Source organism: Acomys russatus, chromosome 5 (genome assembly GCF_903995435.1).
Source record: "Acomys russatus chromosome 5, mAcoRus1.1, whole genome shotgun sequence".
NCBI classification, from domain to species: domain Eukaryota; kingdom Metazoa; phylum Chordata; class Mammalia; order Rodentia; family Muridae; genus Acomys; species Acomys russatus.
The window spans coordinates 41,708,975-41,734,159 of record NC_067141.1 but is presented as its reverse complement, the minus strand read 5'-3'; the positions used below and the strand labels follow the sequence as shown (position 1 = coordinate 41,734,159).

The window sequence follows — 25,185 nt, the reverse complement described above, 5'->3', positions numbered from 1 at the left end:
GACTCACCAAGATAGGTGCTGTATGTAGTTTATTTTATTTATATATAATAATATAAATGTATATGTAAAAAGGATAAGTAATAAAAAATTTAAAAATAAGAAAAATAAAGTTTGCCTTGGTGATTGTCACATATCCTGGTATGCATAAATCTGCCGAGCAGTAATCACTCAATGCAAACTCTGTGGGAGACGATATAGAAAGACAGAATTCTAGCACTCCCAATGTAGTTGGACGTGTTCCTACTGTAGAAGTGTGGGGAAGAAATGAGTGGCTCGCTAGGTCTTATGGGGTTTTCAAACTGCAGCCTTCCTAAGCAACACCTGGAGAGTCTGTGATGCAACTCCAATGGCTGGCGCCACGTACTAGAGATGCCAGCCAGGTGGGGAAGGGCAGAACCTGTGCCTTCCATGCCTTATGTGACTCTCTTACTGTTTTGGGGGGTGGGGGTTGTTTGTTTGTTTTCCTTACTAGTTTTTAGGTTCTCTAAATGTTGACAAATTCCAAGAACAGGTAACAAGGAACCTGACCAGTTGGTCCTTCACCAAGTTCAAGTCTCAGCAAGCTTCTCCAGTAAGGAGCTTAACGGTAGGGATCTGGGGTCCTTGTAGGCCAAAGCCTCCTTCTACATTACCAAGGACCATCCACTTAGCAGTAGTCAATATGACAGTGAGTGAGCTTGGATAGCTCAACTAGACCTTATTTACAGACACTGAAACATAATTTGCATATGATTTTCACCTAATATAATGTCTTCCTTTTCCTAACATACCAAAAACTAAAAACCATTCTTAGCTCTCAGCAGAGCCACAGAGCAACAGAACTCACTCCTCCATCAACAATGTATTCATATTAAGTATTTCAAAGTAATGCGTTTAAATGTAGTCTCCATAATAAGTGATGAATCTTCAAGTGGAGGATATGGTATTTACCCTAAGCAGATCATGTATCTAACGTATACATGGATATATCAAACCTTCATAATGTACCTTGCATGGGCAATTAACTCAAACTTGTAGTGAGAAGCTACCAGGTCAGTTTGGTAACTTTGATTATGGAATCATGATCATAGCCCCTGACCTTTTCTGGAAGTGACCTCTAAATGTGTCACTTTCTTTATAGGTGACAGCCATTTTGTCTATTTAAGGTAATTCTTTAAAAAGTCATCCATGAATACCTCCCAACCCTCACAGAATTTTCAGGTCAAACATTTCCTCATGTGGCTAATGTTTTCGGAACTCGTCTGGAGCAGAGTTGCCCATTCAAAAGCAAAGTTCAGTCAGCTAGTCTCCAATTATACCATCTAACAAGCACGTGTGTGCTGGGCCCCAGGTGAGTGTCTTTAAATCAGCTGGCTTTTTCATGCTGAAGCTAAATAAAAGCAAAAAGCCGCCTTTTCCAAATGGCTTGAGTCACCTACCCAGCAAACCATGAGTAACAGAAACCTGCAGGACTTTTTTCATGGGGTTCAGAGCAGCAGTTAGTTTTTGGCTATTGTATTCAACCTCCAGTATGTAGGGAAAAAGGAAAAAAGTGGTCAGGGGGGAAATGGAAGGGAGAGAAAGAAGGGGTGGGCGAGAAGAAGGAGAGATAAAGGTAGGAGGGAGAGGAAAAAGAGAGGAAACACAGGCTAGCTCCAGCCCAGAATGTCTACTCCCATTCGCAGCAGCCCTGACTTGGCACATCACCAAATCAGACTAAGAGTAAACGACACAATGTGTTACCCTGTTAACAGTAATGATACAATCTGTAACTCTCTCAAAGGTCTTCGCTGTAGAATTCCTCAGGTTATTAAACATGGCTAACATACCTGAACCGTCAACAAAGCTCTAGAAGCCTGGCCTGTACAAGAAGCTGGGTGTTGGCTCTTGTAATTCCAGTCCTCAGAAGGCCAAAGAGGGAAGATGTTGAACAAGAGGCTAGCCTGGGCTACAAAGTAGAGCCCACCTCAAAACACTAAATAAAAAGAATTGTAGAGGCCAAAGTGCAACTCTGCCGAACAGAGCTATTAAGTATTCTCAGTGGGATGGGAGCAGTTGTCTGCCAGAAGAGAGTGTGCACTGAGGTGAAGTGCATGCCCTCCTATGGAATGCCTGCTCTCAACGCCACTTCACCTGCTAAGGAATGGAAACCCAGTCATCAGGAGCACTCGCCCCTCGCCCATGGCTGCTGTGCCCTCCCCTCCTCCACACAAACGAACCTGAGAGGGATGTGGTGCCATTGGAGAAGACAGGTGCCCTGAGCCTGCCTCCACCCAGAGAGTAAACATCACCCTTTAGGTTACCGCCCATGAGGCCATGCACCTGTGCCTTGTCTTCTCAGACACACGATCTTCACCTTTCAAAATAATCTATGCAGCGCTTGGCTCAGCTGGGCCTTCACAGGCAGGATCTTTACCCATCGGCTGGTATCTGAAAGCCACTGAATGCTGCTTTTTAAAAGGCCTTTTAAAAATTAACAGCAGTGGACTGGAGAGATGGCTCTGAGGTTTAGAGCACTGACTACTGTTCCAAAGGTCCTGAGTTCAATTCCCAGCAACCACATGGTGGCTCACAACCAACCATCTACAATGAGATCCGGTGTCCTTTTCCAGCCTGCGGGTATATGTGCAGGCAGAACATTGTATACATAATAAATCTTAAAAAAAATTAATAGCAGTAAAATACTTCATTTAGGATGGAGAACCCTGTGAGTGACATAGGGATCCCAAAATAACATACAGACACATGAAGATGTTTTTAATCACAATTTTGCAAACAGTTGTAGGTCCAGTGTTTCCAACATGGCTGAATGTTGGAATCACCCAGAGAGTTTAAAGTATTAAATTAAAAAAAAAAAAAAAAAAAAAAAAACTGAACTAAAACAAAAACAAACCTCTCATGCCCCAGCTACACCCCAAAGCAATTCACTCCAATCTGGCAGTAAGCCAGTGGGGTTCAGACCTCTGAATTTTTTAAAGGTTCACATGTGATTCCAAAATCCAGCCAAAGCTGGGCTCCTCTTCATGGTAAAACTTGTTCTCTGGCCCTTCAACGCAGTCTTCCAAAGTCTGCTGTGTGGATGGTCATGCTTTACTTCTGCCAATAACTTCTTTAAAGCTGGAATCAGATTTCAACAACTCCTGAGATTCACAAACACAAATATACAAAATACATGCACATGTATTTTTATTTACTTAACTTAGGCACTGATTATTAGTACATAAATCAGAGAAAATGAGCGCCTTGACACTTGCATACCCTCTCCAAATATTAAAAACAAAAACAACAGAACTTTAAGAAATCACACATCAAATATATTTAAGTCACAACATACATCCCCACACACAATCAATTCAATTACCTTCAGGAACCATGACCCACTAAATACATTTAATAGGTAAGAAAGAAAACCAAACCAAACCAACCAACCACACAAACAAACAAAAAAAAACCACATTAAAAAAAAAAAAAAAAAAAAAACCAAATAACCAGATTTCGACTAAAACACATGCCCATCCTGTGATTAAGACATGTATCCTGTGAGCACTTAGAGTTGGCATGTTTTGTCACAGCACTTTGAGGTAGCATGTTCTGTAAAGTCACACAAGTCACAGAGCTGTTCTAGAATGCTTCCTGGACACAAAGTACAAGCATCAGCCTCAGCCCTCCACAGGGAAGATGACGTTGTCAGTATCCATCGCTAAGGTTGGCCCGGATTTGCCTGGCCACTCAGCCTATAGGATTCCGATGCATCTTCCCTCTTGTCTGCAGAGCCAGCCTCCTTTGCCACGTGTCCCCACTGGCTGGAGAAAAGGCCAACAGAAGGGGCACTGGGCGTCATAGCATCCTTTCTTCTTGTCTCCATGAATCTGGCCTATAAAGGTATCTTCCTCCTGTTGGATTTATGGAGTAGCAAGCAGTAAGCTCTATGGGATTTTCTGGTAGGACAATGAGCAGAGAAGCTTAAAAAAAAAAAAAATCCACACAACAAAACACAGGCACAAGATCAAAACCAAGAACAGGTTTCCATTTGCAAGTTAATTTTTTTTTTTTGACGGGGTGATTTTTGTCTTTCTTGTTTTGTTTAAGACAGGGTTTCTCTACATAGGTATGGCTGGCCTAAAACTCACTACATAGACCAGGCTGGCCTCGAACTCCCAGAGATCCACCTGCTTCTGATATGCTGGGGTTAAAGGCGTAACGCCACCACCACACCTGCCTTTGCAAGTTAAAATGACATGAGTTTACTTTGGAAAGTGGCTTGCTTCTTTTAAAGAAAAGTAATTCATTCCAGCTCTGCATTTTAAATACAAATATACAGTCACGACAGGTTAAAGATTAAAGCTGTGAAAAGGTCCCACCAACTTTAGACCTGGGTGCAAGTAACAGTTTTTGCTTTGTTTTGTTTTGCTCAATGGTCACAGATCAAAAAAGATTTCAAAAGCCCTTTTGTCCCAATATGGTTCCCTCTTTAAAAGGTGAACCCTCAAAAGTAATCAATATAACAAGTAAACAAAAAGAGCACATGTCCAGGCAAGAAGGGCACGTGTTGGGCCTGAGTTGCCATGTAAAACAGTATCCAGCATCACATAAAAACCTTCCCAGGCTATCTAGACATGAGGCCCAGGCATCACTGAACAGGTCAGCCACTGGAGCTGGTTACACGACTGGGCATTTGACTTCAAATATCTAAAACGCTACAGCAGCCAGGCCTCTAGGGAGCTCAAGGAGCTTTTGAAGGCCTCCCTGCACCCCACTATACAAAAAGCAAAGCACCACTGATGGGCTTATCAATGCAAGGAGCAAGAGTACCGCTCTGGAAACTGAACAGCCTCATGAAGACAAAGTGTTCTTCACCATCTGTGCAATGCCAAGGTGCACAAGCTGGCACTCAAGCCACTGCTTTATGAGTTCTTTCTCTCTCTCCCTTTTCTATCAAACAGGAAAATGGTTCCATTGGGTTAACAGTGTCGCCTTAAAATGCCATAAATTAAAATAAGTTAGTTCACATTTTTTTTTTCTTCCCAGCACTTAAATTACAGTCACGTCTCTACTGCACTTTCAAAGCCTGCTGTAACAGTTCCAGGTCTCTTCTGTGGGCACTGCTGGCCCTGGAGCATCCATAGTCCTCCATCTGCAAAGGGAGGTACTGCTCGAGCACCCCGAGGCCCTGCTCAGGAGAACTGGTGAACAGCTTAGTCCATGATGGCTTAAAGTTTCCGCTGAATCCCAAAAATACAATATTTCCTATAAAAAGAGAGAAAGGGGGAGAAGTTGAAGTGTACAGCTAACAGTTCCAACAAGATAGTGAGAGAGAAGAGTCAGAGTTGAGCAAAAGAAAGACAGGTTTAGACAGATGATAGATAGATAGATAGATAGATAGATAGATAGATAGATAGATAGATAAATGATAGGTGATAGGTAGGTAAATATAGATAGACAAATACATACATACATAGATGATATATAGGTAGATAGATTATAGATAGATGATAGATAGATAGATAGATAGATAGATAGATAGATAGATAGATCAGTACTTCCTCACCAGCAATGAACTCTTGCTACCCAAATGGCAAGCCATATCCCAACACACTTCCCCTGACGCAGTCCCTTATGAAGAAATTGCTTGAATGACGCTCCCTCTGGGAAGAGCTCATGAGAGCACTCTAGCACACCAACACCACCATAAAAATACATTCACTGCAGCGTCACCAGAACGCCACAGGATGCTGCAAATACAAACCTTTGCTATAAAGATGTGCTGGTTTGGCCAATCCCAGAAGTGCTAATGAGTCAGAGATGTTCATCTGCTTCATTTCTCCTCTTGTGCTCAACAGAACAATTGACCTGTAGGGTCAAGGTTAGAAGATCAGAACCAGTGTCATTCAGCATGCATTTACTGAGGATCTTTGTGGACTAAGGACGGTAGAGGAATACTACATAAAAACAAATTTAGAAAGGAAAACAGGCCGAACATTTTTCACCCCTGCTGACACAAGTCCCAACTCCTTGATGTAAAGGGAACACCTAACATTCTTAGAAGATTGGTATACCAGGGAAACCCAAAGGTGTGGAAAACAAGAGTCACGTGGGCATGAGGACAGACTGGAACCCAGCCTTTCATGCATCGGTCTGTTCAGAGGAGGGGGTTCAGTTTCTCTCGGGTGCTTTATTATTCTATGTGTCATTACCTCTATTAGGAACACAAATTTAAAGGAAAAGATAAGAGCTGGAGCGCAGCTCAGTGGCACAGTGTTGGCCTAGGACAGGGAAGCCCTGGACTCACTCTCCAGGGCTACAAAGAAATAAAAACAAACACAAGCCATTCTTTATGGTTTAAAAAAAGTGTTGTTTTTTTTAAAAAAATATTTGTTTCTCTCTTTTTTTGTTGTTTAATTGTCATCTTTAGGGCTGCTGAGAGCGCTTAGCAGGTGAGAGCAGTTGTTTCACCACAGGACCAGGGTTGGATTCCCAGTACCTACATGGCAGTTCCCAACTACTTGGAACTCAGGTTCTAATGGATCTGATGCCCTCCTCTGGTCTCTGCAGGCACCAGGCACACACATACAAGTAAAATAAAATAGTTTTTAAAAACTCATCCTCTCAATGTACAGTAATTCAACACAATACTCAGAGATGTTTGTAGATTCCTGCTTTCTTCCTGGTATAGTTGCTATGGTTTCCAGGGTTATTTTGGTATCTGACCAACGAGCTCTTGGTATTGGTATAATTCCTTTCAAAAGAGCTTACCACTCTTGGAAGTGTACTGTAGTACCAGCTGCCAAGTACAACATGAGAGCAAGCTGTTTACTCTCACTTATGGAAAATGTGCTGCCTTTATGATTTAATTTAGTTAAGGAGCATCTTATAGTATTAACTTCCATTCAGAAAAGAATCCCTCCTTTGAACCCTGGTTGCAAATGCATTAGCAGTGTAGATGTGGGATCTGACAAGTGCTTAAGAATGCGACCATGGTGCAGGCTCTTGGTTGTAGTCTTCCTTAAACAGTGGTGACTGGACACAGAATTACTACACGGGATGAGACACAGCAGTGCTACAGATCTGAACTTCTTCATAGGATGAAATTACCAGTCCAGAAAAGCCCTTAACACACGTGCACGCGCACACACACGCCCACAGCAGCCCACCAACACACGCCCACAGCAGCCCACCAACACACGCCACAGCAGCCCACCAACACACGCCACAGCAGCCCACCAACACACGCCCACAGCAGCCCACCAACAAGCTCTCAAGAAGTCAATGCCTGTTGCACTGTAACTTCAGGTTCTTCGTCTTTTTGAGGCCATGACTGGCTGAAACATGGTGATCCTCCTGTCTCTGTCTCCAGAATGCTGAGATTATAAGCATGTCCCACCACCCCTGGCCCCCACCCTGTAACTTCTCAACACTGTATTAAAGGCAGTGTATATGAATAGCGATCCTGGGGTTCAATGCATAAACTTCTGCAAGCTAGACAGTAATATGACCACAGCCAGGTGGAGAAGTAGCTTACTCCAAAAGTCTCTCCTTAGGCAACTGCTTTTAAATCTTCAGTGTCTGGGGTACCTTGCAAACCTATGCTTTCTAATATTTATGGTGAGATTTATATCCTGGGTTGTTGGAGGAAAAGTGAATATATGGGTTAAGACAAATCCTTAAAGAATACTGAAATCTCAGAAAGGAATCTTCTAAAATTATCCTGACGCGACGCGCAAGAGGGACTTATAGCCATTCCTCTTATCTGCAGGTTCTGCAGACATAAACTCAGTCACCGTCATAGGGGAGGGGAGTAAGGGGAAAATGGGAGGGAGGGAGGGAGGAACGGGAGGATACAAGTGAGGGGATAACCATTGAGATGTAATATGAATAAATTAATAAAATAAAATTTTAAAAAAGATAAAAATAAATAAATAAATAAATTCAATAAGTCACCCATCAGAGCTATCTGGGGAAAAGCACCACGCACTTGGCTCAGTGGATAAAGGTGCATGCCGTGCAAGCCTAACAGCCTGGGTTCGATTCCCAGAACCCACATGGTGGAAAGAGAACCATCCTGCAAGATATTCTCTGGTCTCTACGTGTGTACCTTGGCATGCATGGACCCATATTCCCATTATATACAAAGTAAACATAATGAAAAATCGGGGGGGGGAGAAGGTTTCCTGCACATGTTTTGGATACAAACAGACTTCTTCCCTCATCACTATTCCCTAAACAAGACAATGTAACAAGTATCTGAATGGCACGTACATGGATCTTGCCATTATGTAGATGACTTAAACTGTACAGAAAGACTATGAAGCTTAAATACAAACATTACACCAACTTAAACAAGGGACAAGGTGTCCGCAGATGTGGGTATCTGCAGGGGGAGGGGGAGCGCTAACCAAGCCTATGTGGATACTGGGCAGTGACCCCTCCATGCACACCATATCCCACTCACATATACAAATATGATAAACACATGCACGCAGAGGTTGCACCAAAATGATCCAAAGACTTGATGGGACTTATTGGGGTGCGGGGCAGTGCTGCAGGCCACATACAGCATCAGATCAATGGGAATCCAGGTGAGTCTTGCTCCATAGGAAGCTTATGCTCTTTTCATTCAGCTGTACTTAACATCCACCAGAGAGCAGCAAGGATCTGGAATTCATCTCCCTGTCCTCACACATGATCTGGTCAACCCAGAAAGACAGCAACAAAAACCAGGTCCTGCTCTTAAAAGAGAGCGAGGACACACAACCACTTAAAAATCAGGTTACTCTGTTCCAGATCCCAGGTGATCCAGAAAATGACATCCTGAATCCTAGGCACTGTACAGTGCTTCGTGAGGGTCCATCAGTGGGACCAAAGACCACTGAAGAAACTGCCAGAAAAATTACATCAAAACGTGGTGGCGCACGCCTTCAATCCCAGCACTTGGGAGGCAGATGGAGGTGGATCACTGTGAGTTCGAGGCCAGCCCGGTCTACAAAGTGAGTCTAGGACAGCCAAGGCTACACAAGAGAAACCCTGTCTCAAAAAAAAACCAAAACCAAAACAAAACAAACTCTAACCCTTCTGGGAAGTAGATAACTTAATTCTTAAAAGCAGCACTGGTAATCTCCGAACAATGAGGTTTTCTCTTCTCAGGAGCATTCTTATCAGCTGGAAAATCTAGCATCCAAGCTCCACCAGCCTGAGGTGTGAAAGAGTATCTCATGGAGCCTGGAATGCTCATGGAGTAAACAGAGTAATAGGCACATGCCATGGTGGTGAGGAGTCACATCTTAAGGTGGGCAAGGCAAGCTTGACCTACCTTGGAGGGATGCTAGCTTTTAAATACTCTTCCATGTGACTGACATCTGCAGAAAGGAAAGTCTGTTTGTCCGTCAACCGGAAGGGAACACTGCAGGCATCCACAACGAGGAGGAGGGCCCCTGCACTCCGAAAGGTGAAGTCAGTACCATTGACCTGGAGAATACAAAAATATCTTACGTTGTCATCGCCATTCCAGAAACACTCCTGGGAGGGCTGAATTTTCGTCCTTCTAAACCCAGGATTCAAATTATATCATGTTTTACTGCCTCCCTGAAATGTCCTCTAGATTTCAGCTTCTACAACTGTCGACCATAACCACATGTAGAGTCCCATAATTGAAAGGTTTCTGGGTGCACAAATAACAAAACTCCATTCAAAAGTAAAACATGTAACGCATCTAGGGTATTTCTGGCTGGGCTCAGCCATGCTGCACCATGTGACCTGACTAGGCCTTGGCTCTGAACACACATGTGTACTTGTACACTGTACACGTTCTCACCCATAGTTTCCTCAAATGCTTCTTCAAACACTCAGCTGAGTCAAGGATGCTCCATGCTATTATCTGAGGTATAATAAATGGTTGACTTAAAGAAACGAAAAACCTTTACTATTTTCCTACCATCAATCCTCTGCATGTAAGTACCGACTTGGTATCTCTTTGGGATGTATTGTGTTAGAATGCTTGATTTTTTTTTAATTTGGATTTTTTTTTTACTTCGTTATAATTTATTCAGATTACATCCTGATTGTTATCCCCTCACTTGTACCTTCCCATTCCCACCCTCCCTCCTTCTTCAGCCCTATTCCCCTCCCCTAGACCTCTGACAGAAGGAGACCTTGTCCCCAACAAGTCTCACCCTGATAGCCTGCTTCCCCTTCCTCTGTGTTCCTCTGGGCCTCCCCACCACACAAGGAAATGATCAAATCAGGGCCACCAGAGTTCATGTCAGAGGCAGTCTCTGCTCTCCTTCAACCGTGGAGAATGCACTGTCCATTGGCTAGGTCTGAACAGGGGGTCTAGGTTTACTGCGTGCATTGTCCTTGGTTGGTGGAACAGTTTGTGCAGACCCACTGCTCCTGCCCCCAAATTTAAGATGCTGACCTATGTTTCATTTTTTTTATTAGCAAATAAATTTTGACCTGGTATTAGGACAGAATTCCCAATAATTTCTAAAATGTTATTAAAAATCCTTTTGCCATTTTATACTATGTATTTATATGAAATTGAATTCTCAGCATTGATGATTATAATGTCAAAATATGGGTAAACTCCAAAAACCACTAAAGATTTTCTATGTCTTAAAGTATCAGAGATCAGCCAAATTTTAATTCTTTTATGTGAAAATGAGCAAACACATCCATCTTACTATTCAAATTCACTTTAATCTTTAATAATACTTAGTAAAATTACATGCAGACCAAAGAATTGTTTTGAAATACATTTCTTTATGGTTTGTCAGGAGCAAGTGTTTGGTTTGTGTAGGTATTATATATACTTATATGCCCAAGATTTTTTTTTTTTTAATTCCTCTACAAAAAGGAGGGTATGAATGGAAAAAGGTTAAGAACCCTGGATAGAGTCTCCCCTCAGTGATCCTTGGTGGCCAGGGAATATACTCTAAGCAAGACAGGGTAGCCCACTCAGCGCGAGGGGGACTCTAAGTGTTCGGATCTCAGCCATGAACCCTTATGACATCGCTGAGGTAAGGGGCCTGGAAGTCTGAGCCCAGGTGTTGTCGCGCATCACATACAACACATAACCTGCGGAAGCCCCTGTCAGCATCTGGTCCAGAACACCAAATCCACTGAGTGCATTCTTTCTCCTCCAAACACAGCTCTCTTCTCAAATCAGAATGGTAACATGGGACTTCTAGTAACACCTAAGCTATTGAGGCAAAACAGAATGGAAGGGGACAGAGGAACCTTGGAAAGAGAAAGACATCCCCCCCCCCCCCCCCCCCTGCCACCCCCCCCCCGCACTGGAATCTGGCTGAGTCAAGACACTGCAAAAACAATTGACAAATCAAAACTGCTCACTACGATAGCATTATCTTCCTTAAAGATATCTTAAAGAAGTTAACGAAAACAAGTCACAGTCACTTAGGGTCACCGTGTTATGTGACCTTGAGTTTTGCCATGTCAGCACCCTACCAAACCTAACCACTCAAAATGCATCTCACGATACCTCCTTACAGGTTCATTTGCAAAAAGAATTTAAAAACGCTAACTTGTATGTTTCCTTCTGCTTTTATGTTTAATCTTTGAACCCTGCCACAAATGATGTTTTTGGAGCAAAGTTAGAAAGTTGTAAGATATCCACAGAACTGAAAAAAAAAAAAATCCCATTGCAGATGCCGAAGCACAACCCTCCTGAGAAAGGCTGTGTCCTCTCCTTTTCAGTTTGCTCCCTCCACCCTCCTCCCTCCTCCCCTCCTCCCTCGCTTTCCTGTGCTCACTCTTACCTCTAAGACATAGATTCTCCCCTACCACTACACCGTGCTTTGAACGAGCACGGCTCTGATAGCATCATATATCTGGATGCTTGGTCCACAGTTGGCAGAGTTCTTTGGCAAGGATTAGGAGATGGCCTTATTGGAGGAGGTCTGTCACTTGGGGGTGGGCTTGAGGTTTTAAAAGCCTATGCCATTACCAATGAACTTTTCCTTTTGGTTGTTGTTTAAAGACGTGTCCCCTCCGCTGGCACTCCAGCGCTATGGCTGCCTGCCTGCTGCCATGATGGTCATGGACCCTAACCCTTTTAAACTGTGGGCTCCAAAAAACTCTTCTCTAAGTTGCTTTGGCCATGGTATTTCTTCACAGAACCAGAAAGGTAACTAGACACTCTACTTTATAAATCCATTAGTTTTGGCTCCTGTCCTGAAATTCTTTTCTACAGGAGCCAAGGATCCAGCTTTGCTGAGAGAAGCCCCATGCGACCTCCGGTGGCAACGTTGACCTTCCTCTCCTTTCCATTGACGGGATCATACTGTTTCACAAAAACTTTCCCTAAGTCACGATCTGTGATCTTGTTAAGAAAGAGGAATGCCAAGCGGGGTCAGGAAGGCACATGCCTGCAATCTCAGCACTCAGGGTGCTGAGGCAGAAGGATCGAAGGCCAGCCTGGGCTACTAATGAAAACCTTGACTCAAAAAGCAAAACAAAAGATAATGTAATAAACTTTAATGAAGAAATCCAGAATTACCAAATATTAATTTCTCAGTGGAAGAAGACAGGACCAAACAAAAATGACTACATATTAACCACAGACTGCTTCTGTCTATTAAATCATACCACATTGACAGCCAACAAGGGCTCGGCCAACTGGCCTCACTCTGCCTGTCTAGCCTGAAATGTTATTTCTAACCCATGGAATGGGTTATGAAATATTATTTCTAACTTAACTCAGGAGCTAAGTTCTCTCTTAGTTCATAAGAACTCAAAATGACTTGTTTAGCTATGTTTAAATTGATCTAACTTAGGAAATAGCTTAGCAAATTCCTGAGGTAAGCTTTTCTCTTTTAATTACATTTTATCTGTATGTGTTGGGGCAGGCGTAGGGGCTTGTTGGAAGTCAGAGAACAACTTATAAGAGTCAGTTTCCTCCTTCTACTATGTGGGTCCCAGGGACTGAACTCTGGTAGTTAAGATTTGGTGGCAAGCACCTTTAGTCACTGAGCCATCTTATCTACCCATTAAAGTGAGTTTTTCATGTGAAAGAAATTAGACATGATCCACTATTTATAAATTTCAGTATACTTACACTTCATTAGAGACAGGAAAATCTATAATGATTTTCAGTAATTCAAACTGTGCTTTAAAAAAGCAGGCCCCTCCCTATACAAACACACACACACACACACACACACACTCACAGAGAGAGAGAGAAAGAGAGAGAGAGAGAGAGAGAGAGAGAGAGAGAGAGAGAGAGAGAGAGAGAGAGAGAGAGAGAGAGAGATCACAAAACACTTGTCAATGAAAGGAAGGCGAAAGAAGCTTTCAAAAGAGACTAACACAGTGCCAAGGCCTCAGAAGTAGGTCATGATGTGAAAGCTATGGAGATAAATATGCCAACAGGAGTTGGTAAGGAACATTGCAAATCAGAGCTAGGTTAAGGGTGACAGCAGGCCATCATGAATACACTTCATATAACCAGACATAAAACCGGGTAAGGTAGGGACTTTCAGGTTACATATATCTTACTAGCTTAAAAAAGTGGAGTGAGTATAAATCTAATTTTGTTCACACTCATATAGACTAGTGATTATATTACTCATTGCTGTCACCAACTGAGCTCCTACAGAGAACACAGGAGACTGTCAGATGGCTGGATGGATGGGCACCCATTAGCAAAGAGTTGCTTACACAGAGGTCCCAGACCAGCCTGACTATGGACAGACCTGCCCTGAGTCCTAGTTCCTTGCTGCTAACTGGGCTACAAGCCCAAGCTCTACTGTGGACCCTGTGACTTCCATCTGTATACCTCCATTGATGCCCTCAGAACAAACAATGCTCTGTGCTTACACTTTCTTTACTACATTCTTAAAAGAGGCAGATAACCCTCAAAGAAAAGGCCAAAGGAATTTAGAAGCCATCATTTCTCATATCTTAAAACAGCCTGGGAGTTTTTTTAATTCCCAAAGCAAGATTAAATATGGTTTTCTCCATATTTAGTGAAATGTGAGAATTATTCTCAAACTAAAGATGCCTTAAAGATGCCTTTCCTGCGTAATGGTGAATGAAAAGTAATGTAAACAAAAATGTTAACAGTAGCTTAAGAGTAAACAACCCACTTGAAAAACCATAGCTCTAAAACACAACCGTTTAAGAGGCATTTATACCTCAGCTGCATTCTTGCCACCAGCAAATCAAATGGGATGACAAACCCATGTCTCATCCCAGAAATAATATATGTCACTCGGATTAAAGATGAAAGCTAGAAGCTATAGCAGTTCACAGGCATGGGGTGGCCAATAAGCCAAGAAGTGAGGTTATGGTTCCATATCTGTACTCCCACAAATTCGTATCTTGAGATTCTAATCCCCAAAGTGGTGGCACTAGGGGGTAGACTGAGCCTTTGCAGGATGAGGGGGGAGGCCCTTGTAAGCTACACCCAAGAGAAGTTGGGACAGAGCAGGGATGCAATCTATGAGCCAGCAGGCCAGCCCTCCCTAGACATTATTTCTACTGCTGCCTTGATCTCGGATTTCCCACCTCTAAAACTGTGAGCAGTTAAGTTTCTGTTGCTTCTAAATTACGGAGTCTGTGGCATTTTGTTACAGCAACCTGCAAAAGACCATACTTACGGAAATGACAGATGGCTCTCCACGCTGAGTTTCTGCTTTACCGGGTGACTGGAATCGTACAGGGAGGTAGCTCTTGTGAGGGTCACTGCTGAACACCATCTAGACAAGAAGACAACGCTGCATCTTTAAAGGCAGCTGTACCCATGTGCCACAGGTCTCCCAAAACATTTCTTCATCTTAAATTTTTACACCCACTTCATGACCTGGAATTCTTTCTCATGCATGGAATACAAGGGGTATATGCCTCTTGGTTTCTGGGGGTTGGGGGGAAAGTGCTCTTAACAGCTGAGGCATCTCTTCAGCCCTGGGACATATCTTTTTTAAAGATCTTTTTTAGATCAATTATCATAAACTGGGGCTCACCAATTTAGGGCCAAGGGACGCCTATACTATACTATACTATACTATACTATACTGTTGACATATTTCTAGTGTCCTGAAGATGGCCAGGTCTCAGCCCCTCTCAGGAGTGTCTTCAAAGTACTTCACAAACAGATCAGTCACTACAAGCAGGGCCCCATTTCCCTCTGCTCTGTCTCCTCCAACAGTCAGGGTAGTCCTCTACTTCCCAGGTACTTGCGGTTCTCTCCTGCCTCTCTGCTTTCTCTGATGCTCCCCTCCCCCTCCTTCCCTCCAATTTACTTTTGGTCCCTAAAGTCCACCTCGCTGACCAGTGTATCTCATTCACAATTTGCAGGCAGATGAGCAACAATTTCACACAGGAATAATCATCGCTACACAAGCGACATTTGGAAGTTGGATATTTCTTTTGAGTCTTTGTTTGGGATGGAGTTTTGTGAATTTTTCTAATTACTTCTAAGACACATGTGTTTGCCTCTGAGATATAATACTTTTCTCAAATTTCCAAGTAAACAAGATGCTCCCAAACACTTCAAATGCTCTACAGCTGCACTGCAGTTTCTTTCTTTGCTGTTTCTGTCTTCCTGTTTTCCTTAAGAGATTGGTTTTATCTACTGTAGAGCAGACTGGCCTCAAACTTAAGATCCTCTTGCCCTAGCCTCAAGTACGTGGGATTACAGGCATATATCACCACACCTGGCATCCATAATATTCTCAATGAATTCTTCTAGATGTCTATGGAATAGTAACTAAGAATGCTAAAGGTAGGAGAGGAAGCTGTTTGGTTTAAAAAAAACAAAAGCCCAGGACACCAGGCATGAGCAAGTCATTTTGAAAAGTTAGTTATCCAGGTCATTCAGGAATAAAGGGCATTCTGAACCCTCGGCTAGAGAATTCAGTTTCCCACCCCCAATATTCCCTAAAAGTGAAATTATCACATGGGGCTGGGACACTCAGTGGTGCAGTGCATATTATGATGAGAGTATATATATATAGCATATTTAAGGCCCTACATCCAAAGCATGGAAAAGAAAAAAGCTTTTTTTTTTACATGAGCCAGGTAATTTATCTACACACATATACCCACAGGCAAGCACCCTTCATGCACACGGGGTTTGTTGCTTGTTGTCTGGCTTCAGGGAGAGCAAAGATCATTAATAAATATGAGAGAGGGAGGTGGTGACAGTGAATCGACATCAAAATACTGCCAGCTGCATGTAGTGGCTGAGGCAGGAGGGTCTCAATTTCACAGCCAGCTTGATTATGGAGACCCAGGCTCAAAACAAACGAGCAAGGAAAAGGGATAAAGAGTGAATAACGGGGAAGAAGGAGGTTCAGAGTGATGACTGGGAACAAGGGAAGGGGGTTCAGAGTAGATGATGGGGGACAAGGGAAGGGGGTACAGAGTGGATGATGGGGGACAAGGGAAGGGGGTTCAGAGTAGATGATGGGGGACAAGGGAAGGGGGTACAGAGTGGATGATGGGGGACATGGAAGGGGTCAAGAGTGGAGAGGACAAGGCAAGTGGATGATGAGGGACAAGGGAAGGGGGTTCAGAGTAGATGATGGGGAACAAGGGAAGAGGGTACAGAGTGGATGATGGGGGACAAGGGAAGGGGGTACAGAGTGGATGGTGGGGGACAAGGGAAGGGGGTGCAGAGGGGCTGATGGGGGACAAGGGAAGGGGGTACAGAGGGGATGGTGGAAGAGGAGACAACACTAGTTCTCACTCATATGCAGAACCTGAATTTAAATATAAATGCATGAGTGATGGGAGAGCAGCGGGGACTACCTAGAGAAAGGAAAAATATGATCAGGATGGGGAGGAGGGAGGTGAGGGGTGGGGATAGATACAAAGTGTAATGGTACATATGGATGAACATGCCATAAAAGAAATCACTGTTTTCATTGATCACATGAAGTAATGAAAACATGGACATGACAGAGAAAAACAAAGTTCATGTTATGAGAAGCATATAACTGTCACCCTCTTCCTGGTGAGAAACTCGGATTTACGCAGTGGAAGAGGAAATCTGGTCTTCCCAAATCACTTACACAAAGATCTATGCATTTATGCATTTTCTTCATTGACAGCCAGAATGATTTTTCTTCTGTCTCTCCCTCCCCACCCCCCGTCTCTCTCTCTGTCTCTCTTTCTCTCTCTCTCTCTCTCTCTCTCTCTCTCTCTGTCTCTCTTTCTCTCTCTCTCTCTCTCTCTCTCTGTGTGTGTGTATGTGTGTGTGTGCACGCACATGTGTACACTCTTTAAAAGCTTGTGCTCTTTTAGACTGCTCACTAGATATGGGCAGCATGAGCACCACTCCAGGCTAGGGGAGGTTGCTGGACACAGGCTGGAGCACAAACTGGGGAGCACTGCAGTAGAGCAGGATTTCCCAGTAACAGCATCCCAGGGGATGCTGGCCCAAGAACTCAGTGTCAATCATCTTTTCTTTCACCTATATCTGTTTCTCTGAAGACTAAGTATGTCAGGTAGTTATTAGTTCTATATTTCTTTTTCACTTTGGAGCCAGTCTGACTTTTTGAAACCCCATCTGAATGCAATTCTAGCAATTTACTTCCACTGCCTTTTTTTTTTTCCAGGCTAACTGGAATATACTCTAAGCAAGAGCATATCAAGGGAAACACTTTTACTTCCAACCAAAGTCAGTCCGAATTTTCAATTACAAGAAGATATAATAGCATATGCTTCAAAATAGTGACCTTACACCTTAAAAAGGAAAATAAATTTTGACACAAGCTGGAATCTCACACTACTAATAAAACAAAGAATTATGGGGCATGGCGGCACATGCCTATAGTCCCAGCACTCAAAAGGGAAAGTCAGATGATCAGGAGTTCAAGGCCATCCTTCTCTTGATGAGATCAGTCTCCAAAAATATTAAATGCATGCATATATAAGTAAAACAATTTTATAACACTTTTAGACATATAAACCCAATAGTACTGTTGGGACAGAATCCTAAACCTAGGAAATAAATAGTTTTAATAAATTTAATAATCTTTAATGTTAAACTATAAGTCATAATCAAGGTAAATTAATCAAGAGAAAAGACACTTTTTGCTATGAATAGGGATCATTTTACTTCTTATGAGCAACACATTCTAGAACAGATGAAAATTCAAGAGGCGTCAGCAAGAAAGATGTTTCAAAGTCAAGTGCTCCTGCTGCCAAGACAAGAGACTCTGACTTCTCCCCTAAGGCCCTCTCCTCCTCTTCATTGCTTACCTGGTGGGTGCCACACTCTTGGCAGCGCCCTGTGAGCATGGCTGGCATGCGCTTGATTGCTGAGGGCTTCTTGTAATACTGTGGGTAGGCTTTGGCCATGCAGTTACTGATGTCTTTGGAATCTGTTGCTGCCTGAATCTTGACTCTTTCACATCCCTGAGATGAACAGTAATTGTGGCCATCTCTGTGGCTATGGGCTCTGAGATAAAGGAATAATAACCTGCAACACAGAGACCAAGCCAACTGATGTTAGTTCCTCTCAGAAGCATAACACTTCTCAGCTTGACTCATGGCCAAGGGGATATTTCACCAATAAAGTAACTTTTCCTTAAAAGAAAAACAAATTGCAAAAGTAATAAAATGCCTCACTCTCCTCCTTATCCCCCTAGTGTATCAAGTCAAACACATAAGTGCCTTGGGGAGCTTTCATTCAGATGTCCTGAAAGACATCAAAGTTGATTTCTGGTTTAAATTAGTTCAAGGGATCATCTGAGAGGAAGGAATTTAGCTTGTCTCAAAAACTCCTTGAAAACTCTATTTATATTGAGTTTATAATATGGAACACTGATATCAGCTATTCCTTTTGTAGTAACTGCTCATAAATCACTGTGGAAACAGGAATAATAATGCAGCAACCGTGGCTTGTTTAACTAAGGCTAAGAAGAACCATTGCCCTGTGATGCTTTCCAAGAGACGTGGGCCTGTGCTCCATCCTTCTCGACTGGGCCAAGGCCAGGCTAAAGGGAACAGCTTCACCAGTTGTGAAGTATAGTCTCCTTACCCAGATAAAAGGGAAACCCAGGTCCTAAGAAACGCTGCAGCGTTATCTGAAAACCTGGTGTTTCCAAACCAAAGAAGTCAAGGTTCAATGTACTTGATAAAATGGGACTGAAATCAAGAGTTCACATCGTAAGACGATGTCAGTAGACAATGCAGTTATAAGTAAAAGGTAGAATACAATCAAAATAGACTACAAAATTCTCAAAGAATAAATAAAGACATTATAAATACATCATTTTTTAAAAGGTAAGAGCCAAGCACGATGGTGCATGCTTTTAATTCCAGCACCCAGAAGGCAGGACAGGTGGCTCTCTGTGAGTTCAAAGCCAGCCTGGTCTACACAGAAAGAGTCTGGGGCCAGCTAGAGTTCATAGTGAGACCCTGTCTCCGCCTGCCCCTCAAAAAGTAAGAAAACATATGTCCCAACATTTAGAAATTTTAGCACAAAGAATTAAAGAATAACAGGGGCCTAAATGGGCGAGAGTCTTAATATATAAATTGTCAAAATGAATAGAATTAAAAAGAAATAGATCTTCAGAAACTAGATTTAAAAAAAAAAAAAAAAACCAAACCAGAAAATAATATCCCATCTTTGTACATGCATAATCACTAATTTGTGGCCACTGGAATGCCCTTTCAAAATTTGGGTGTTCCGTTTATTTTTTGTGAAAATTCAGCTGAGAATGTGGAAATTCTGTCTTCAACAAAGGTCCAGTTAGACAATTTCTATTTAACGAGAGATTGAAAAGTAGAGACGCTTAAGCTCACCACACTGGCTGCTGGGGCTTTAGAGGCCAAATGAGTTGCTTCATAAACAGAGGCTAACCAGATAATTAACAAATGAGCCACAACTTTCTTCCCCCAAGCAAGCTTACTCCCACTTCTTCCCACAATGAACTTGTCTTTCCCAAACATGCCATGCCAATGTTAGTCCATGCCTCCATGCATCTGTGGACTGTTTCTTCTACTCCTTAACCCACCTGGATCTATCTTGTCCTAATCGCCCAAGGACTAGGTAGCGTGGCACCCTCTCCAGGATGTCACTGGTTACTCTCAGTAAACCTGTTAAATACCCGCTAACTTAGCATAGTAGCCACACAGCTGTCGGACTTAGAGCGCTTAAGCGTTTTACTCACTAACAACTTCCTGCAGTGACTGGACTTACTGCAGAAGTGGATCCGAGCTACATGGGCATCTTCATACCTAGAGGGTGGACTGTTAGCCTACGGAAGGAGTCAGAAGGAGCATGCTACTTGCTGGAGAGAAGAGAAGATGAAGCCTACCATAACCCACAGGCTGAGAGACTGTAACTGGACAAAAGCAGACAAAGCCACCAGGACCCCAGGAGAGCAGGATAAGAGTTAAAAAGTGGAAAGGCGCAGCCTAGAGAAAGTTGGAAGCAAATATGCTGTGGTTACACAGTGACGCTTGAAAACTATTGGTCAGCTTGAGAAATAACCATAAGTTAGAAGGAGGAAATGGGTTTTCTGTGAACTATAAACAGTATCTTACATAAATAACGATTACAGAGTTGTTGCAGAAGAACAAATTATTTGGATTTTCAATCGGGCCTCACGGCTCCTGACAATGATAATCTCTTCCCAAAATTGCCTCAATAAGTAAACAGCAAATATCTTCACTTGAGTCCTACTGCCAACTATAATTACAAGTCATTTTAGCTCTGCTCCTAACCCCTAATAGTGATGAGAGCAAGTGCCCACACCACATCTGCCAAGCAGCCGTCAACATCCCACCCGCTCTCAGCTAAGCTAGAGAACCAGCAATTTCATCCTTAAAGGAAAAAAAAAAAAAAAAAAAAGCATTAGTTCTCATTCACTGCTTCCATGAATTACCCTGTGGCAGCGTCAAAATAGAATTTTCTCTCTGAGGGCTTCTTCTGTAGCTCCGCCATCGACTGTGCAGGCTCATACTCTTCATTCCTGGATAACGAGCCATTCTGTCGTTGCAGAAAGCCAAAGGTAACCTGAAAGCTTGTGTTGGATGGGTAACAGAGGCCAACGCGGATCCAGTCATCCCTTTAAAGGTGAGACAGAGGGAAAAAAGTAATTAACACTCGAGCTATTATCTGTCGACGAACACAGCAGCATATGGAACTCTTAAGTGTGACTTCTCTCTGCCTTTTGAATCCTGAGCCTGATACACTTATCTGGTTCCCAAATATCTTGTCAATGGATATATAGCAGAAATATGATCTGTCAAAAGGCATGAAAACCAAAACTTGGCTTTAAGAGAAGTTGAAATTTATTTGTGAATTACAATTAGATAACATTTACTCTAAATGGATAAAGTTCAAGTTGGATATGGGTACACTAACATAAAACCACCAACATCCTGAAAACAGATTTGTCACGTAGTAAAATCACTTGAGAGAATGTTTGAATATATATACATATATATGCATATATACACATATATTTTTAATAGGAGTTAAGTGATTTTCTAGTGGCACAATTGAGAGAAATGAAGGTACATGCCATGTATCCACACCACCAAACTACTATAATGTTCTTCCTGAATGTTCTTAACTACAAAATCATCTTTTTTAAAAATTAAAATGCTTCCTTCTTTTTGGTATTTTCTTTTGTGCCATTTTAAGTCTCAAGCGTATCATTTTAAGCATTTTCACTTGCACAGTTTGGTGCATTAGTCATATTCACAAGGCTGTGCGGCCACTGCCATTCACTGCCCATACCAATAACCTTCCACTCGTTCCACTGAGCCTCAATACGTAGCACACATTTCCCTGAGCAATCTCACTAGAATAAATAGGATTGCAGACAAAAAGCTTTAAAAGCAAAGCTGTCCTATGAGGTATCATGTGTAACAGCAGAAAGGGGTAGAAAACCTCAGGTTCATGATTGTTTAAACAGCTACAATCCATCCACAGCTCAGAAAAACCTGAGGGCAAAGGGAAAGGGGACGGTAATGTTTATCTGCCTTGCATTAATTAGGATTAAGGATTATCTCCATTTTCTTTTTGGTTTCTCTGTATTTTTCTTATTATGTTTACTAAGTACAGCATTTAAATGTTTAAAGTATCATTTTCAGAAGCAGAGCTATGACCTCTCTGTAATTACACTAAATTCAGAAAGATTATTCAACTTTTCCTCTGGCCTCTACCCATCATGTAATTTTATGAACTTTTAGCTAATCAGGAAAGGAAAAGATGACTTTACCTCAAGCTCATGTTGATTCTTGAAACTTCTGGCCTCACTCCCTTTTCCCTTTAAAAGTCCTTCATTTTTCCAGAATTGAGTGAAAAGTTTGCACTGTACTTCATAGAACCTGTCCGTCATTTCACTGAAATATTTCACCTCAAGCCCACGATCCAGCTCCACATCACTTTGCAGAACAGCAGCACTGGCTACTCTTCAGCATCCCTCCCTAGGTTCTTTTCTCCTTGGCTTCTCTGCAACTCACGGGCAACATCAGGCTGGGCCTGACACAATGGGAACTAGGGACTGAATGAGTAGCGGGTTGCTCCCAGGATCTGGGCAAAGATGTTGGAGGCCTAAATTCAGTCATAAACTCTGAAGGCAGAACTAGAGGTATCGGAGTGGGAGAAAGATGCTAGCTGGGGGATGGAGGGGGGGGGGGTCAGCATAAGGAGTGAATGCTGGGCATTGGGGCTCGGCGGTAAGCTGCTCTTAGAGAACAAAGAAATGGCTCATGGGGAGCACCCACAAAGCTCACACAAAGGGCATCCACCATCTGAACACCCAGCCGCACAAGTGAGCGACTTGTACCCAAACTCCCAGTCCTTTGTTTATTTCAACTGCCTATTAAACAAAATCCAACAAGTCAAAGCTGCATGACCAAAAAAAAAGAGAAACAAACTGATCAATTTTCAGGTGCAGGCTTGAGCAGCTGTGGAATCCCACGAGCTGGCCGCCAACACAATGTCAGATTATTCTACCGTGCAGCTTCCAATCAGATTCAACTAAACCAACTGCACACTGAGAATATGCGAAAGGAGAGATACTATCATCGTTCTGAAAATGTATTTTCCCTCGCCGTTGTTTCAAAAACAAAAGTGGCACAACTGCTTACGATGTCTTAACATCAAAAATAATCTACAGATGAAGATGCTCAAAGAACACAGCAGGATGTGCACATGTGCACTACAGGCAAATATCATGCCACCCCATAGAAGGATGTGAACATCTATAGAGTTTAATGTTTTCAAGATGCCCTAAAACCAGCTCCTCAAAGACAGAGGGATTACTGCTCTCCTCCTTTCCAGTTTAAACTTCTACCTTTTCTCTGATGGTCCCTAAGTTCCTATTCACCAGATCCACCACTCTGAGCAGAGCAGGCCTTTTCTCAACTCCAGACTTTTGAACAAGACTGACAAGTTACAAACAATACTTCCTGACTGTGCCTGGCTCTACTGACCTAGGCAGAGTGCAGAATTAGTATTCCTAGTCTCTGTCTACTAAAGCAGACTTGGAAGAGGAGGAGGAAGGGGGGGTGGGGAGTGGGAGGTGGAGGAGGAAACAGACATATATTTACTGAACATTTCCCACACGTCTCTAATGTGACCTCATTTACCTTGATATCAACCAACCCACAGTAAACTGGATTCAGTGTAATGTGACACTAGTTAGTTGAGACAGTGTTGTCAGACAGTATTATGAAAATCTCTCTTACATTCTAAGATTCTAAGAGACTGGAAAAAAAAATTTTTTTTCCTGAAAAATTGACATGTATTCAAAGAGAGAACAAGCAACGCAAGATGTTCATCCCTTGGCTCCCCACTCTAGCTGTTTTTCAGCTTCCCAGCAGTGAACCCTGGCTAGGGCCAGGTAGCAGGACAGCCCCTCAGAGAAAGCCCACAACACTGAGGGGCATCTCTTTAATGGAGCTCTGTAGGAAGCCTCAATATCTTGAGGAGTCTTCTTGTCATCTGCTGTCACCATGTTAGTAGCCACACCCTTACGGTCAAACTGACTGCCATGACCAATTCTGTGACTATACTTTGCCCTGTTGGCGAGGCAGTCATAACTGATAGCCTCTGGCCAGCAGTCGTAACTAATTCTACCAGCCCAGAACTCCATCACGAGTACATCTCATTCCTTTTGGTTCATATTGCCGCCATACATGGCAGAAACCGTGAAATCCCAGGCATGCATCTTCTCAGGGAGTCGCTCCACCTTCCTCTGGTATTGATAAAGATTACTGCCTGGGTGAGAGTCAGTATTTCATACACGTCAAGCTTCCCCTCTGCTAGCTCCACATTGATGTATACTGGCAGATACCCTACCCATGCAGTCCCCTAGTGCCATTAACTATGTCTTGTATCTACTGAGCCAATTCATGAGTGGATGCCAGAGCCAAAGCCCTAAGTGGCCTTTAGATCTGGGTCAATCTGCTGAAGAACTGACATGGCAGATGTAGCTATTTTCCTTGTCCCAGACTGAGCTTGAGCAATCCCTTCATACCCTCTTGACACAATGAAGAATGGCTCCCAGCCGGGTGGCAGAGAACATCTCAAAACCACAGGTGTAAATACTATAGAGGAGGGATTCTGGGAGATTCATGTCATCAAATCTATCCACAATCTCATTCCAGTTTCTCTTGATGATACCTTCAAGCCCCATCGTATCAAGGCCACTCTCTGGCTCAAGAATCCTGACTCTCAGACGTGGGGCTGGAACTTTTGCTGGACCTCACAGCCAGGTTAAGAATATACCCTGAGGTCACTTAAGACTTAAGACTGCTCTCCTACTCTATTCTCAGCCTGTCTGATGAACTAAGATAAGGCAGAGCTACAATCCTGTTATGTGTTCCTCCATGTCCCTGACCTAGAGTACTTACGTTATGGCAATACGTGCTGAAAAACACATATAGGTTGTGAGCCACTATAAATGCGGGAAGTAATATGGATACCAGTTGATACAGATAGTGTGCGGTTGGGCTTACAGTTTGTTATCTGGGACAGCTGGGCTCAGAGAATCAGTAAAGCTTCATTCACAAAGACTGTGAAAGTCTTTGAGATTTCTGTAAAGTGTCCCTCATTCCTTCCCTGTGTGATGCTTTCCGTGCTATTCAATAAATAAAATTGAGCTGCTGGATAAGGACACAGACAAGATGCAGGCAGGACAGACAGACAAGGAAATTCAGATGCCTACACTAGACAGGCTACTGACAGGAGTCACCAAGAGAGAAGTGCGAATTCAAGTGGGC

The 25,185-nt window shown here is 42.8% G+C and overlaps 1 protein-coding gene across 1 annotated transcript in view; it reads right to left on the bottom strand.

Moving 5' to 3' along the window:
- Positions 1-4,054: 4,054 nt before the first annotated feature.
- The window catches only part of Cemip2 (cell migration inducing hyaluronidase 2), a 68,965-nt gene continuing 47,834 nt past the window's right edge, over positions 4,055-25,185 (bottom strand). Inside the window, exons 18-23 of the mRNA XM_051146244.1 lie at positions 20,832-21,014; positions 18,199-18,418; positions 14,592-14,690; positions 9,287-9,441; positions 5,726-5,829; positions 4,055-5,226 (exon numbers count right to left, since the gene is read on the bottom strand). Coding sequence (XP_051002201.1) covers positions 5,030-5,226; positions 5,726-5,829; positions 9,287-9,441; positions 14,592-14,690; positions 18,199-18,418; positions 20,832-21,014 — 958 coding nt within the window. The 3' untranslated portion in view covers positions 4,055-5,029. The remainder of the gene's footprint in view (positions 5,227-5,725; positions 5,830-9,286; positions 9,442-14,591; positions 14,691-18,198; positions 18,419-20,831; positions 21,015-25,185) is intronic.